This window comes from Sorghum bicolor, chromosome 4 (genome assembly GCF_000003195.3).
Source record: "Sorghum bicolor cultivar BTx623 chromosome 4, Sorghum_bicolor_NCBIv3, whole genome shotgun sequence".
NCBI classification, from domain to species: Eukaryota; Viridiplantae; Streptophyta; class Magnoliopsida; order Poales; family Poaceae; genus Sorghum; species Sorghum bicolor.
Genome location: NC_012873.2, coordinates 58,876,525 through 58,892,403, shown reverse-complemented (window position 1 = coordinate 58,892,403; position 15,879 = coordinate 58,876,525). Strand labels below are relative to the sequence as shown.

Here is a 15,879-nt window from a genome sequence, read left to right as displayed (position 1 = left end):
ACTCCCTCCGTCACCGAAAGCTTCAACTCTTATAATCCGTGTCAGTCAAACTTTTCTAACTTTGACCAACTTTATAGAGAAGAGTATCAATATCTATGACACAAAATAAGTATCTTACAAAAATATATTCTATAATAAATTTAATGGTATTAATTTGGTACTATAAATCTTAGCATTTTTTTCTATAAATTTGGTCAAAGTTGTAAAAATTTGACTTAGGACAACTCTAGAAATTGCAGGTTTCAGGGACGGAGGGAGTATTATTTTGTAACGTGGAAACAAGAACATTTCTATTTTCAAACTATAGACTTTATTGGAATGTGGAACACACGAATAAGAATGTAAGTCATGTTCTCGCTCCAGGCTGCTAGCCTACAATCTGTTATTATAGACTTCGTTCGTTTACTTTTTTTTTCTATTAATCAACAATATTTTTTCTCTTATAATAAATCAACGAAACAAATCCCGCCAGCAAACAGACTCATGTTGAACTGGCCACCTTGTGGGCCCGCCTTGTTTAGATGAAAAAAGTTTTTGAATTTTGCTACTGTAGTAATTTTGTTTGGTTTTGGTAAATATTGTCTAATCATAAACTAACTAGTGTTAAAAAATTCATCTCGCGATTTACAGAAAAATATGTAATTAGTTTTTATTTTAGTTTATATTTAATACTTCATACATGTGCCGTAAAATTCGATGTGATGAGAATTTTAAAATTTTTTGGATTTTTTTGAAACTAAACAAAGCCTTATCGCACGGTCCGCTGGCGAAGGGTATGCGTTCATCCTTTCACATGGGAAGTGGGGTCCAAGCGCCGCAGAGTTCTCGATCCCACATGACAGTGACTCCATATTACCGGGGGCGGACCTTCGTGGTCTGGCGTGTCAGAAGGGATGGGTTGATGGCACTATGATAAATGCACACTGTCCACTACTACTAGCAGTGCATGGCAAGTGGGCCGCCAGATCAGCGTGTCAGTGGGAGCAACATAAAGTTACCAAGCGGGGTCCACGCGGTAGTGTGAATGTCTCAATGGTGCGCGGGGCCCGCGGAGTGGTGCTCATCCGAGCATCCGACGTTGCTCGTCCCGTGGTCGTCCGACGGCCGCCGCCGCCACCACTTGCCGTGTGGTTCGGGCCCATATGTCATGGGATATTAGGCTGACGTGGGTGAACAAGGTGATCGTGATCCGCGTCCACGCGAGCTAGAGGCGGTGTGTGTAAGCGCGCTTTCTTTCTTTCTTTCTGCTAATCACTTTCTGTTGGGCGAGCAAAACGGTCATCTCACTATCGGCGCAAAAAACATACTAGCGCCGATGACATGCAGGCCCCTTGTTCTTTGTCCCCACATGTCACTCTATGGAAACGCTAAACCCGGATATTTGTGACAACGGAAACTCATGGTCCATGCCTATCCCGTGGTCTCCGAGACATGCTCACACCTTTCCTAATTAATTGCACACACTGTAGCAGACGTAATTTGGCAGCTAAACCAGCTTCATTTGGTAATTAACCGCAAGCTCGGATTTCGTTCTCTTTCGGGTAAAACCCTCGAATTCTCTTCGCCTAATCCTCCCCTGGTCGAGTCATCGCTAGCGAGCTAAGCCGGCAGGTGTAGGCTACTAGTCGCTTGCGATTAGCGATAACGACTAAACTAATGCGGTTTCGGCCACTCCGGGACGAGTCAATCGCTGCCAAAGGCTAATCAGAGACCGACCCTCCGCCTCAGTGGCCATGTCGGATCCACCCACCCACCACCAACGCCAGTAGTAGCAGGCGAGGCGATAGCTGCGACGGCGACCCCCCGGTTTCGGCGGCGGCGGCGGCATGAAGAACTTCCTCAGGAAGCTCCACATCGGCGAGGGCTCGGGCGACGGAGCATCATCGCCTCCCCCTCCGCCCTCTCGTGAAGGCGGTACCGGTACCGGTGGCGGTGCTGGTGGGGTTCATCATCATCAACCGCACCACGATCAAAGGCAACAGACCTCGGCGGTATCCAGTTGGCTCGACTCGGTGCCTACCAGGCCCCCGCCACCGATTCCTGTCGAAGCGGAGGTGCCGACGTCGTCGTCCTCGCCGTCGTCGGTCGGGATTGGGGCAGAGGATAGGAAAGTGAGGCAGTCCGGGGCAGTCGAGAGGCGGCGATCGCAGCAGGAGGAGAGGGAGCGGAGGAGGTCGCAAGAGGAAGAGACGTTGAGGGAGCTGAGGCGGTCGCGGGAGGAGGAGATGGGGCGGGAGCGGGAGCGGAGGCGGTCTCAGGAACAGGACGAGGTGGAGGAGAAGGTGATAAGAGAGTCGTCGGAAGCGGAGGAGAGGAAGCGGGAGAGGGAGAAGGAGGAAGACGACCTGGAGGCGTACCAGATTCAGCTGGTGCTGGAGATGAGCGCGCGGGACAATCCGGAGGAAATGGAGATTGAGGTCGCCAAGCAGCTTAGCCTGGGCTTCTGCCCTCCACAGAGATCCCCTGCCGAGGTCCTCGCAGTCCGATACTGGGTCAGTTTCCAATTCAGTACTTAGCATGTTCAATTCATTTTCCAACAGCAGTAATCCAACTGCAATTGCAAATTGTTATCGTGGAGCATATTGCATGACGTGCGAATGCTGAGGATTTCATATTTTTTTTCCATACCATTTGCTTGGTTGTACTACCAACTGGCTGCATTACAGTGTTCTATCATGTAATTTAGTTTAGTAAGAACGGAAATATAGAATGCATTTGTCTCTCGAGTTTAGAAAAAATTTCAGCTGCATGGATTATTTCATGGAGTTCCCACTGCATAAGTGTCCACTTATATATTTTAAATTTTGTTGTAAGCATGCTCATTAGTCATTACACTAGAAAGTGCTGCGCGACCTTGCCGTGCAGGCCTTAAGCGTATCTTTGCCATTCTTTTCATTCTTGGTGTCTCTCTGGCCGTCGTCTTCCTAAAGCCCTCCTCAAGTGTCAATAGGTTTATGTAATCTAGGCAAAAGTGGCTTTCGATTAGGCCAAAGCTTCCATTTGTTGCAACGAAGGAGATGTAATGTTGGGTGAGGCCTTGAGATCTTGCAAGTATACGTTGCCTCTTACAGAAGGATGACCAAATAGATCAGCCATAGAAGAAGCTATAGTGGCAACCATTTAATTTAACAGTATAACTCCAGGTCGACCAATGCAATTGAATAACCTTTCTTAAATACAAGCTTGCAGTTTTGGACAAATGTTCCATAACTAAAAAAAAATACTGTATTTTCTTATGTTTTTATATTTTAGAATGGGAGCTTGTATTATGAACTTTTCATAGCCAAATGGGAGGTTGTGGCTGCCCCTTTTTTTTTCATCGTATTGCTTAATTAGAAGTACTATGTAGCTATTTTAGTTAAAAGTATTCGTTTGAACCATAGCATTCTGAAAGAGTGCATGGCATGCGTTGAACCTGCAAACAGGAAGCAGATAATCAATTAAAATAATGGACTTCAAATCTGATATAGTTTGGAGGATGTGGGAAAATAGCTGCTCTAGGCTATAATTTACGGAAATGTTGCTTAAGAAACATTCGTATCGAAGTTGATAAATAAGTTTAGGCCTTTTCTGGACAATTAGTACAATTAGCTTATTGTTTAAATGGTCCTCTATCATGTTACATGATGCTGTAAACTAATGGCTTCTATGTGGTTTGATCAGATTGTTTCCTCCAGAAAAAAAATATATGTAAATAGAAGTGTTGTCATAATTCAGCCATCCAGAAAACATGACTGCTTGAGACCAGAAAGCAAAATTTGTATCTAGGGCACACTAAAATAAGATACTTTTCTTGAACGGACAAATCACCAGTTCTCAGAAAACTATTTTTTCTTTTCGTTTTTTTATTTAGGAAAAGATCTAACTACAGGAAGTTGGGTACAGACCAGACTGATGTTGATCACAATAAGGTAGACTTACCAAAATGTTTTGAAGCAAAACTAAATTATTTGGCACATCTTTGCTGCGCCCTACTAGATCGTCCAGTTATTGGAGTCCATCATAATAACGTTTATTCTACATAAAAAAAAAAATTCTGCACATTTGATACCCTAGGGTCAGAACTTGAAGCAAAAGGTTGAGAGGTCATCACTGATAAGCTATGTTCTGCTTGCTCTTCATTGTCAATAATAATAAACAACAGATCCCAAATGGAAATGTGCTGCAAATAAATACAAAACAAAAATATTTTTTATCATAAAAAATCATAGATTTAACAATAAATTGCATGATGGTGCGAAATAGCACACTAATAGAGATTATATTATAATTACCAAAGTAGCTAAACAGAGTAAGATGAAGGATTAGATTTTTCAAAGCAATTCCACTGTTTTTCTAGAACTACCCACTTGACAATCAAGGGTTAAAATGGCACACTTTGTGCAAACGGTGGAATTGCCATACTTGTATTGGAATTACTTATGATTTTGCTGACTGCAGTCAGAAATTTAGACTACCACTAAGCCAAGTTTCAATCTGAATGAGAAAGTAGGAAGATAGAAAAAGAACATTTCAGGCTCCTATACCTGTACCTTCATTGGCTTCTTGGAGGCACCTACAAATTCTATTATATACAAAAACATATGTAGGTGAAACCGTGAAAGTCAATGGAAATTTTGTGATTTACTTTTGTCGTCGATTTTAGCAGGGTAGTGTAGGAAGTCAATAACTCTCAATTCATTGTAAATACTACCTTTACTTCAACTTAATGAAACGACAGACACAAAACACCTGCCATATTCGCTCAAAAAAATGGATAGAAGTATTATGCCGTTCTCAGATAAAGAGTGCTGCATAGAAGTGCATAGTACAAGTGTTTTGAGCACTATATTTTACCCATACACAAGTTTGTTCAGTTTGGATAGTACCTGCGACACCTTCTTGGAGGTAACCTTTTATCTTACGTAATCCATGGTCTTTGCAGGTTTCTCAACCTCTATGAGATCTCCTGAGTTCGGACCACTAAACAATCTAATTGTTGGGTCTGCATGAAACATTTATTTATCAAGATTTACTTATCCAAACAACTAAAATGACAATGCTAGAGAACGTTTACATCAATATTTGGCCTCGTTCTAGAAATGAACAACCCAGTATGCAGATTAAAATAACAAAGAAAATGGTAGAAGTATAATATGATTGAAATGCAATCAAAATATTTTTTTAAAAAAAATTATAAATGATATACAACAGGTTAGGGGGTAATTATACATACAAAGAACTGATTTGTTTAATATACAGCAAGTAGGTGCATAACGAATTGCCTGATGCTCTGACATTTCAGTTTGAATAGTAGGGTCCTAAGAACTTACTGAATATATGAATAGTATAGTAACCAACAAAGAATTTTTTTATTTTGCATATGGAAACTAATCTGCACCTGGTTTCTAGCCATTTGTACAACAAACTGAACTGATGAAGGGATATTTAGCCCACTGATCTAACTGATATAACTAAATAGCTAAGTTGTTTACTTATCTGTTAATGGAAATGCAGATCAAGGAACTATAAAAGGTTTGGGAAATGCTATTTCGTGTATTGCTTCAAAGATCAGTAAGATGAAATCGCCCATTGATCAGACCACTAACATTAGGAACCATAAAATGTAAACACATTTGAGTTTGCAAAGGCCTAAGGGATGAATACAGACCTCTGATGCCATCCTTCTTTACTGTACCCCAAATTACCATAATTTTTTTATTCAGATTTGCACCAACCTAATAAGCTTGCAAAATGAGCGAGCTGCCAAGTTTTGGACATTGCACAGTATGATAGAAGACAAACATCTAAATTCACAGATTGATAACAAAAGGAGACGGAAACATGGCAACGACTGAACCTCGAAGGCTATATGCAAAAAAGATATTAAGAACAACTCATGCTTATGCCCAATCTGAGTACCTGAGGCTTTGTCAGTATCACTAAACATGAATAGTTCTATGCAAGAGGAACCTTCCACAGGAAGGCAAGTATAGAAATCATATGTCCTGAACTATCAACAAAGGATTCATTCTTTGTTTAATTTTTTTTGAAGCTTTAACCTTGGATCATCAGGAATCCTAGTTTAATTACAGATATATGGACTTTCAATCTTTAACCCATTACCTTGCGGCGCAGGAGCTCTATCTTATCATGGGCTTTACTGTTTTTCATGGCGCCACAGGCGGCCCAGTGCTCCGTTGGCTTGCTGAGCTGCACCGGTGGCCATCCGATTTTCCTGTGCCATTCCTTCACGGCGGCCCTGCTCTGTTTTTTTTCTATGGGTTGCAGTGGAGGTTCAGGTCCCATTGGATGGGTGTTGCCGCCACTTCTGTCGCCGGAGCCGTAAGGCCAATGCACCAGCGCTTGCCGCAATTGACGGCACACACAGCGAGGACGGACCTGTGGAGCCAGGCGGTGAGTGGCCAGTGTGGCAAACAGGACGAGGTGGAGCCAAAGCAGCGCATGTCTAGTGCAGTGGTCAGCATGGGCGGGGGCCCCAGCGGCCCCTGCTACCCTTGCGCGTTCGCCGTCGAGGCTCGCGCGGGGACATCGCGTCGCCTGAGGGTGGCCACCGTCGGCACGGCAGGTGGCAGCTACGGCGGACCCGCCCAGGGCCACTGCCAGGACCGTGCCGGGAGATGCGTCCGCGCCCACGGCAGGGGCCAGCCACCACGGGGGGCCATGTCGGGAGAGGGAGGGGGTACGGCCACGCTGATGTGCAGGGGCCGGGGGCGGCCACTGTCGGGGCCCTCCCGCGCCAGTGCAACACCGCGCGTACCGTGGGCGCGCGGGAGAGGAAGCCGGCGGAGGTGTCAATACTGGCCTCGCGGAGGCTACGATTTGCGAGTGCCCGTTTCTCCAGCTTAACGGGCGACGGATGGGTCTGCGCCCGACTCAACCCGCAATCGAACGGTCCAGAACACCTGATTGCTCGATCCGACGGCTCGCGGCTTAGTGGGCGACGTGGCACGATGGTTAGCCCACTTTTGGTGCAGGAATCGTATTTAGAGATATGTGGCTTCTCAACTATGATACAACATATCCTTTATTCTATCAGTAACAATAGGGATTCTTGTGGAGCAAAATCACTATTCTAGTTGCCTTTTTTCTGTAAATTGTTTTCTATTGTTGAATAGTACACCGTCGTTGTGTAAGGTTTGGTAAAAGTTGTGGTGATAGCTTTGGCAAAAGGGACTTCATCTTGACAGGAATGACATCTCTTCCATCTATGATGACTGATCAATCTTAATCTGTACTATAATGATGTCTGATATTCTGGGTGGCACTGATGTTTTGTGAAACCGACCGTATTCCCTAGTTAATTTTTGACTCACCATATATCTGATATGTATGGTACCTCATGGTATATTTTTTTGTTCATTATTGACAGAATTTTAACGCCCTTGGCTATGATGACAAAATATCAGATGGATTTTATGATCTGTTTTATGTTGGAAATGGGCCGGCATCAGTTACTATGCCCTCTTTTTCTGAACTACGAGCCCAGCCATTTTCACATAAAGTCGACTGGGAAGCTGTGTTGGTCCACAGAGGTGAAGACCCTGAGCTCATGAAACTTCAGCAGGAGGCCTTAATCATGAATCTTGAACTTCAGTCGAGAACTTCAGAATCTGTGGGCAATGCTTTGGTTAAGAGACTTGCAAATCTAGTTGCTAGACACATGGGTGGAGTGTTTGATCCTGAGAGCATGTTAGTGAAATACCAGAATATGCTTAGCAACTTAAGAAGTGGTACTGGAAGTGTAATTGTGCGACTTGGCCAGCTAAAAATTGGTCTAGCTCGTCATCGTGCACTGCTGTTTAAGGTCAGTAACTTTATAGACATGTTTAGGCTGACCTAACCTCCGATCTTGTAATTCTTGCACCAGCTGTGAACTTTATTTACCAACAATGAACATTGAGAATCATATTCTGTAATTTGTTGCATGCTGTCCTATATTTCAAATTGAATATGTAGTTCTCTACACACCAAATTTTCTTGTTGTTCTATAAACTCCCTGAACACATGGCATAACATTGCCAATGATGTCTGTTTAAATGGCAATCCATAAGTATGCTAACAATTAGTTCTCATCATGCTTGCATGTAGGTTTTGGCTGATGACCTTGATGTACCTTGCCGTCTGCTGAAAGGAAGGCAATACACTGGATCAGATGATGGAGCTTTGAACATTGTGAAATTTAAAGACGGAAGGTATATTGCACCCTTTGCATATGGGATCTTGTAGGATGGAACAATAAAGGGCAGACAGAGGAGGCTATGGCACCAGAAGGGAACGCAGACAGTCCTAGGTGCTGGTCTCGCACCTAGGGCAGTGACTTGTTCCCATTTGGTGCTGTCCCCGTCTCTCCTTATTGGAATTGGACAACATAGCACACTTTCATTATGTGTAGACCATCAAACTTGTTCATCCTAATGCTGTCACTAAGAAATGAGTTTCTGCATTAAATACAGTAACCACCTATACTTGCATGTTTTGCAGGGAGTTTATTGTTGATCTTGTAGCTGATCCCGGTACACTTATTCCTTCAGATGTTACTGTTTTATCCACAGAACTAGACAGAAATTTCGTCTCTGATAATCATCACTTTGGCCAAGATGATAGTACCAATCTATTGGGATCTTCTCTTAGTGGTGTATCGAGCTCAGGATATGGTTCTTTTGAGTATGAGTTACTTGACCGAAGATCCACTTCAAGCAATGTTGGTCCTTCTGATACTGATGGACCTACAACTAATCAGACAAGCAATCAACAAAGTGTGTTATCAAATTCATTCGAGAAACTATCAGTTAACACATTCACAAGTGAAAACAGGCCTGTCAGTAATGAATCTACAAATACAGACTACATTATTGTTGGAAAAAACAAAGAAAAATATACTGCGGCCATTGATTCTTCGTCAACTTCACCCTCTACGCCAGATATGGGGAGCACTCCAGCTGTCCGGAGAATGAAAGTGAAGGACATTTCAGAGTACATGATTAATGCTGCCAAGGAAAATCCACAATTAGTTCAGAAAATCCATGAGGTTTTACTTGAAAATGGTGTTATGGCACCACTTGACTTGTTTTCAGAAGATTCAATGGAAGAGCCAAAGGACCTCATCGTGTATGACACCACCCTGTTTCAAAGCAAGGATGAAATGAAAAGGAGGATGAACGAGCTTGGGTCAAGGGAATACACAGATCGTGGTCATGGTCCATTGTTGCCTCATCATCCTGGACATGAACTCCAACCAAAAGTTGCTCCTCACCGAGCACCTATGGAGTCACTTAAGCCTGTCGATGGTTTGGGCATTTACCATCCCCATGATATCAGAGATATAGCATCTCCATTTGTTTCTCAGTACGAACCTTCTGCACCTCCTCAGGAAGTTCCATCCCAACTTACAAAGCAATTGCCTGTCACAGCTGCTGCTGTTGCAACTGCTGCAGTGGTGGCATCCTCTATGGTTGCTGCTGCCACTAAATCTAACAATGACGTAAACTTTGATGTGCCTGTTGCTGCTGCAGCCACTGTCACCGCAGCTGCAGTTGTTGCGACAACTGCTGCTGTTAGCAAGCAATATGAGCTCTTGGAGCCTGGTAATCAGCTGCTTAGCTTACCAAGTACCTCTCAAGGAAATGAATCAGTTGAGAAAGCTGGAGATGACCTTTGGGACAAACACCACCTTGAAACTGATTATGGCCAGGATAATTCTCTGGACCAAGAAGTTCCTCAGGAAGCTGAACGGACCTCTGATAAATCAAATAAATCAAGTGGGACAGAGAGTGCGAAATCTGATCTTTTGGAAGATGTTGCAGAGTTTGAGATCCAGTGGGAAGAAATTGCTATTGGTGAACGGATTGGCCTTGGTAAAGTGGATTTATTATTTAATTATTTATGAAAATGATTTCCTAATCATACTACTATTTCATTGACTCTGGGAAATGATTTCTTTGATCCTTTTTCTTTAAAAACATATTTCCTGTTTTTTAAATTCAATTCAACCTGTTATATTCCAGGATCGTTTGGAGAAGTTTATAGAGGAGAATGGCATGGAACAGTAAGTTTTTCAGTCAAAAATTCCTTGCTTATCTTTTGAGTCAGCAACTTCTAAATGTGCTATGGAAAAAATATGAAGTAAAGCAAACCCTTTTGGTATACTGATCTAATGATGTGAAGAAATGTTAATTTAGATAATATCACAAACATTATCTGTGCCAACACTGAAATACCATACCTCTTTACTTGCCAATTTTACAGACATCTAGTAATGAGAAAAACCAGTTAATAAAAGGCAATGGTCCAATGAAATACTTCATAGTCATGGTGGCTTTTCTTCATTTATACCATGAAACGGTTAATCTTGTAATGAAAAGGAGAATATTTATTTGTAAACTTGAACTGCACCTACATTTTCTGTCTGCTGCTTTATGTTTTCCCTACAACTTTAGGTGACTTCATATATCTTAGTGACAGGCCTTAGCATCATTTGGACTAACAGGTTTTAGAAATCTTTTGGCGTCAGTAGTTCTTATTTTTGAAAAAAAACAAAGATCCATCCATTGTTGCATTCTGTCTTCTTTAGTTCTAGCTATTCCATTTGTTATTGTCACTGTATTTTTTTCTTTTGCTTTGTTCACTGCTACCAAGTTGTTTACAGAATCAAAATTTTGTTTGTCTATAGGAAGTTGCAGTCAAGAAGTTTTTGCAACAGGATATTTCGAGTGATGCTCTGGAAGAGTTTAGAACTGAGGTATACTCCTCTCTCTATGCCAAGCCATACACTGACATAAATGGACTGAAATACAGAAATTTGGCTTTGTTAATTGTGCATTCTTTGTATTTTCCTGCAACACTTGAAAATTACTGTAAAATTTGTTAGAAAACTTAGTGCTGCATTTTTTTCTTGAAAACACATGAGAACTGTGGCTTGTACCTGATAGATAAGTGGTATGAAATACACAATAGGTGGTTTGAAATACTCAATCCTTTCTGATGCGTCATTTTGACTACTGTTTCTTAATTGACATGCAAATTCTAGTTTTATGTATCAAGGTTTTAGTGATTATACCAGCAGCCCCAACAATCATTTCATAATTTGAAAACTTTACTCCCTTTCTTAGGGATTAGAGACAGTTCGAGTTCTTTCTAAGATGTTCTCGCACCACCTGATAATGCATTACTTCATGTCTAGGTGCGAATAATGAAGAGGTTGCGCCATCCTAATGTTGTTCTCTTCATGGGTGCCATCACTCGTGTGCCTAATCTTTCTATTGTAACTGAATTTCTTCCAAGGTGGGATTTCTTGATTTAGATTGTTTACTTCATATACTAGCATCTAGGCATCTAGCACAATGGTCACCACATAATTTACCTAGTGATTTAGAATGCAATGTGTCCCCAGCACAAGCTTTTGTCTAATATCTTCCATGTTGCACAAATTTTCTTGAATATCTAGGAATGACTAAGTTGCATGAATATAGGAAGATCCCTTTTACAGATAATGATTATATTTAAGAAATGTGCATTAAGTTAGTAGGAAGTGACATATTACCAAGTTTACCACATGTGGTGTTCATAGATTTAAGAAATATGAAAAGGTATGCTTGGGACAATGATATAAACAGTAGTATTCAACACATCACACATGCATGACGTGCATTTAGCTATGTAGGATCCACACACTCTTTTAAGCATAGTTCACACATACCCATTTGAATACCTCATTCAACTCTCCGTGCACGACATGTAGCTGCAGCTTCCGGCACTTGCTAAATATTTGTGTTATTTACTGAAAGTTGTGCTATTGGTATTGCAGAGGCAGTTTGTTCCGTTTGATTCACCGACCCAACAACCAGTTAGATGAAAGGAAGGGATTAAGAATGGCACTTGATGTGGTATTATTAATGAAAATTTTGAATATCTCTATTGCTAGATGCTGATGTATGGAGAAGTATATGTGAGATATTATCAGTAAACTTTCTTTCAATTGTCTCTAGGCTCGTGGTATGAATTATCTGCATAATTGCTCACCAGTTATAGTCCATAGAGATCTGAAATCCCCGAATCTACTGGTGGACAAGAATTGGGTTGTGAAGGTAACATACAAATTCCTTAATAACAGTGACATTTTGCATTTCTTGCACTCTATATCACTAGTTGCCACATAACTTTTTGTTATTAGGTTTGCGATTTTGGTTTGTCAAGAATGAAGAACAATACCTTCCTGTCATCAAGATCAACAGCTGGAACAGTAAGCTTGCATAACTTGCAATCGTATTGTTTTTTCTAAAATGCTTCTGCACTCTCCCAAAGAATATTTTGCATACTCCTAAAGCATTTGTGGATTGTGGTTTAACAGCAGGTGTAACCAAATTGCTTGAAGTGTGTCTAACTTTTTGTTTTTGGGAGAGTGTAGAGGCACTTGCATCACTATGATTATATTTTGTTCCAATGTTGAGTCCTGTAACCATATAAACCGTAAATTGTCTTCATTTGTTTGTTCTAAGAAAAATTTGCAAGAGTATGGTTTGTCTGTTGGCTGAGCTCTTATATATTTAGAGTTTACCTGCCAGTGAATACACTTTTCTGATGTGTAGTTAAATTAATACAATTGCATCAGGTATTAATAAACTTACTCCATCGTGCTCCTTGAATATGGAAAAGGAATGAAATATTTGAAGGTATAATTTTAACTGCCCTAGTACGGAAGGAAGATTGTTGATCATAGTTACAGGGTTTAGATGAATGGCAAAGGTCCGAAGTACATCCTCACTGCAGTTTATTAAAATTCTCCGTACAATCGTGTGTTACTTTCAATTTCTTGCGGAGATGCTATAGTCATCAAATATGCAAACAGTCCTTTTGGTAATCAAGTGAAGGAAAAATATTATTTATGGAATACACTGTGTTTGAAGAATGCTACTCAGCATGCAAAATACCACTTTATGCTTTAATCTGATTTCCTTTCCAGTTTCCTTTTTGGCCTAGGTGGTTGGACTTATTGTCATCCTATAAGTTGGTTGATTACACTGATAGCACCTAAGAACAACAATTGTTTATAAGGTAGGCCTAAATTACAATAAACCCCACTAGAAGGCCTCTGCAAGCTTTTATGGACTATGAGGCTGCATGGCCATGCACGTACACACAAGGGGTAGCAGAAGCAGTACGTGAGGGCTTCAAGGGAAACATACAATTTGGTAGTTTGAGTTGTTACCTACGGATAAATAATAAGCTAGATTTAAGGATGCCCCCCCCCCCCCCCCCCCCCCAGTCTACAAAGGCATCCTCTTGTGCTAGGATTTACTGCCTCCAATCCCAGATATAAGTCCATTGGGACTTGACTACTTGAGCACAGCACAGGAATCATTACTAGAGTTAAGATGGGTGCTTAGTGCATGACATTGATTAGCATCCATTTAAGTAGGGACATGGAAGAATGAATCAAAAAGGTGCATTGAAGTTATCATAGACTTGTGGTGCATAGGGAAGAAGATTCGATGGACTTTATTCGTAAGTCAACAACAGTAAGCTCCATAAATTGGACTGAGACCGAAAAGCCATCAGCATAGGGGCTTGCTGAATTGGCACCTAATTGATGCAAGTTGATCTCCCGTAGAATTGTCAAGAGAAGGACAATGGCTCAGGCTCTAAATAATTGGGATTGGGTGGCTGATGTAAGAGGGGTTCTTACAGTGCAAGTATTGGCTGAGTACCTTCAAATTTGGGACTTAGTAGAGGTCCTGGTCCTTCAGCAAGATATCCCAGATCAATACCGATTGAAACTCTCCTCTTCTGGTTCCTACAGCAGCAAGTTGGCCTATCAAGCTTTTTTTTCTTGGGGACTAACAAATTTGCCCCATGGAAAAGAATTTGGAAAAGTTGGGCTCCACTTAAATGCAAATTTTTCTTTTGGTTGGCCATCAATAATCAGTGTTGGACGGCTGAATGTCTTGCCAAACGTGGGATGCCTCACCCGCAGCTTAACATGTCTGCAGTGGCGCCACAAAATCTCTACAACCTGTTTCTCTCAATGGCGGGGCAGTGCTGTTAGAGGTCTCCTTAAGGAGATGTGCAAATTGCAAAGGCCTTAACTCTCTAATCATCCTTGTCACCTGGTTTGATTTGGAAACATAGGAATACCATTGTTTTGAAGATGCTAGACCAAATATTCATATTCTCTTTCTCACAGTGGCTAATGAAGGCAGCTTGTGTTGTTTGGCTGGCACCCTGGCCCTCCATGAGCTCCTCTTTAGGTTGCTAGGCCCCAACCCTTGAGGTTGGAGGTGGGCTGGTTGTGGTTGTAGTCGTGTTTATGTCCCTTAGCTTGGCATGTCTTTTGTAGTCTTGTGTGTGACACACAACTTTCCTGCGTTGTTCCAGAAAAATAACAGCGGTAAGCAAGAAATATACCAAGGTTCCTAGTATCTCTGCCCTTGTGGTGCGGTCATCATTCACTGCCCTGCCATGGTATCCTGCTTGGATTTAAAGCCATCTAAGGCCTTGTTTAGATCTGAAAAAATTTCGGATTTTGACACTGTAGCACTTTCGTTTTTATTTGACAAACATTGTCCAATCATAGAGTAACTAGGTTTAAAAGATTCATCTCATGATTTATAGATAAACTGTGTAGTTAGTTTTTGTTTTCGTCTATATTTAATGTTCCATGCATGTGCCGCAAGATTTGATGTGACGGAGAATCTTGAAAAGTTTTTGGTTTTCGGGGTGAACTAAACAAGGCCTAAATTATGTTCACAAGATAAACATTAGCTGTTTAGAAACTAGTGTGACTCTGGTGATAAGATTATTAGATTAAACAGTGCAAAATAGGGCTATCTTTTTAGGTTGACTTGTGCTAATCCATTCATATCATTTTAAATCTTTGTCACACTGGTTTGGTGCAAATGCTACCTTAGTCGCTAATTCTACTGAATACTTTGGCTGATGTGCAGGCGGAGTGGATGGCACCAGAAGTACTTCGTAATGAACCATCGGACGAAAAGTAAGTGGTTAAAGACTCGGTAAAAATAACCCTATCAGAGATTATTTTTTGCATGCTGAAATCTTGCATGGGCTGGCAGATGCGATGTTTTTAGCTACGGAGTCATATTATGGGAACTTTGTACACTACTACAGCCTTGGGAAGGAATGAATGCCATGCAAGTGGTCGGTGCAGTAGGATTTCAGAATCGTCGCCTTGACATCCCAGATAACATCGATCCTGCTATAGCAGAGATAATAGTGCAATGCTGGCATACGTTAGTAATCTTAACTTTCTTGACGCAATACAAAATATTGCACCGGTTTTGTTTGCTGAATTCACTTTGCTATATGCCCCAGGGACCCAAAGTTGCGGCCATCATTTGCAGATATCATGGCTAAACTAAAACCACTGTTGAAGAACTTGGCTAGTAATCTAGCCCCGAAGACAGAGAGTACAACAAACAGATGAGTGAGACAAGGAGATTGGCAACTGCACAACGTCCATAACTTGTAGGATTATTTCTGTACAGTAACAGCAAGCATGTGTTCAAAGATGAAAAAAGATGTGATGTTGGTCTGTTTGCTACTCTATCCAACTAGAGGCGCAACACTTCAGAGTGTCAACGGAACGGTAAGCTTAAGGCCGCTTGCCATTGGTCCACATTTGAAGATCAGTGCTGGTATACCCGTGAAAGAAGACGGAAGGCTGTGATCTATGCAAGGATGTGGAACGCTTGAACCAGGGACTGATATGGGTGGCAGAACAGGGGCCATCCCTCCTTTTTCTTTCGTTGTGCCTCACCAAACGGTGGCTATTTATGTGTAAATGTCAACAGATGTAACGTGCTGTCAACCTGAAAAGGGAAAGGGAAAGGTTGCTCAGCTTGTGCTGCGAGTTTGGACTCA

The 15,879-nt window shown here is 41.6% G+C and overlaps 1 protein-coding gene across 2 annotated transcripts; it reads left to right on the top strand.

Moving 5' to 3' along the window:
- LOC8068590 (serine/threonine-protein kinase EDR1) lies at positions 1,613–15,858 on the top strand. 2 transcript variants are annotated; one of them, XM_002454253.2, is made up of 13 exons: positions 1,616–2,492; positions 7,373–7,807; positions 8,092–8,195; positions 8,485–9,857; positions 10,008–10,048; positions 10,673–10,741; positions 11,183–11,283; positions 11,807–11,885; positions 11,988–12,086; positions 12,173–12,241; positions 14,943–14,992; positions 15,072–15,248; positions 15,331–15,858. In XM_002454253.2, the coding sequence occupies exons 1-13, from the start codon at positions 1,827–1,829 to the stop codon at positions 15,440–15,442; spliced, it is 3,375 nt and encodes a 1,124-aa protein (XP_002454298.1). In that variant the 5' UTR covers positions 1,616–1,826; the 3' UTR covers positions 15,443–15,858. The 2 variants fall into 2 exon arrangements, with proteins under 2 accessions (XP_021314202.1, XP_002454298.1); XM_021458527.1 differs by lacking the exon at positions 7,373–7,807 and having other exon boundaries at positions 1,613–2,492.

Coding starts and splice junctions, on each gene's coding strand:
- LOC8068590 (XM_002454253.2), top strand. CDS start 1,827: ATGAAGAACTTCCTCAGGAAGCTCCACATCGGCGAGGGCTCGGGCGAC. Junction 2,493..7,372: donor TCCTCGCAGTCCGATACTGG/GTCAGTTTCCAA, acceptor CATTATTGACAG/AATTTTAACGCCCTTGGCTA. Junction 11,886..11,987: donor TAAGAATGGCACTTGATGTG/GTATTATTAATG, acceptor AATTGTCTCTAG/GCTCGTGGTATGAATTATCT.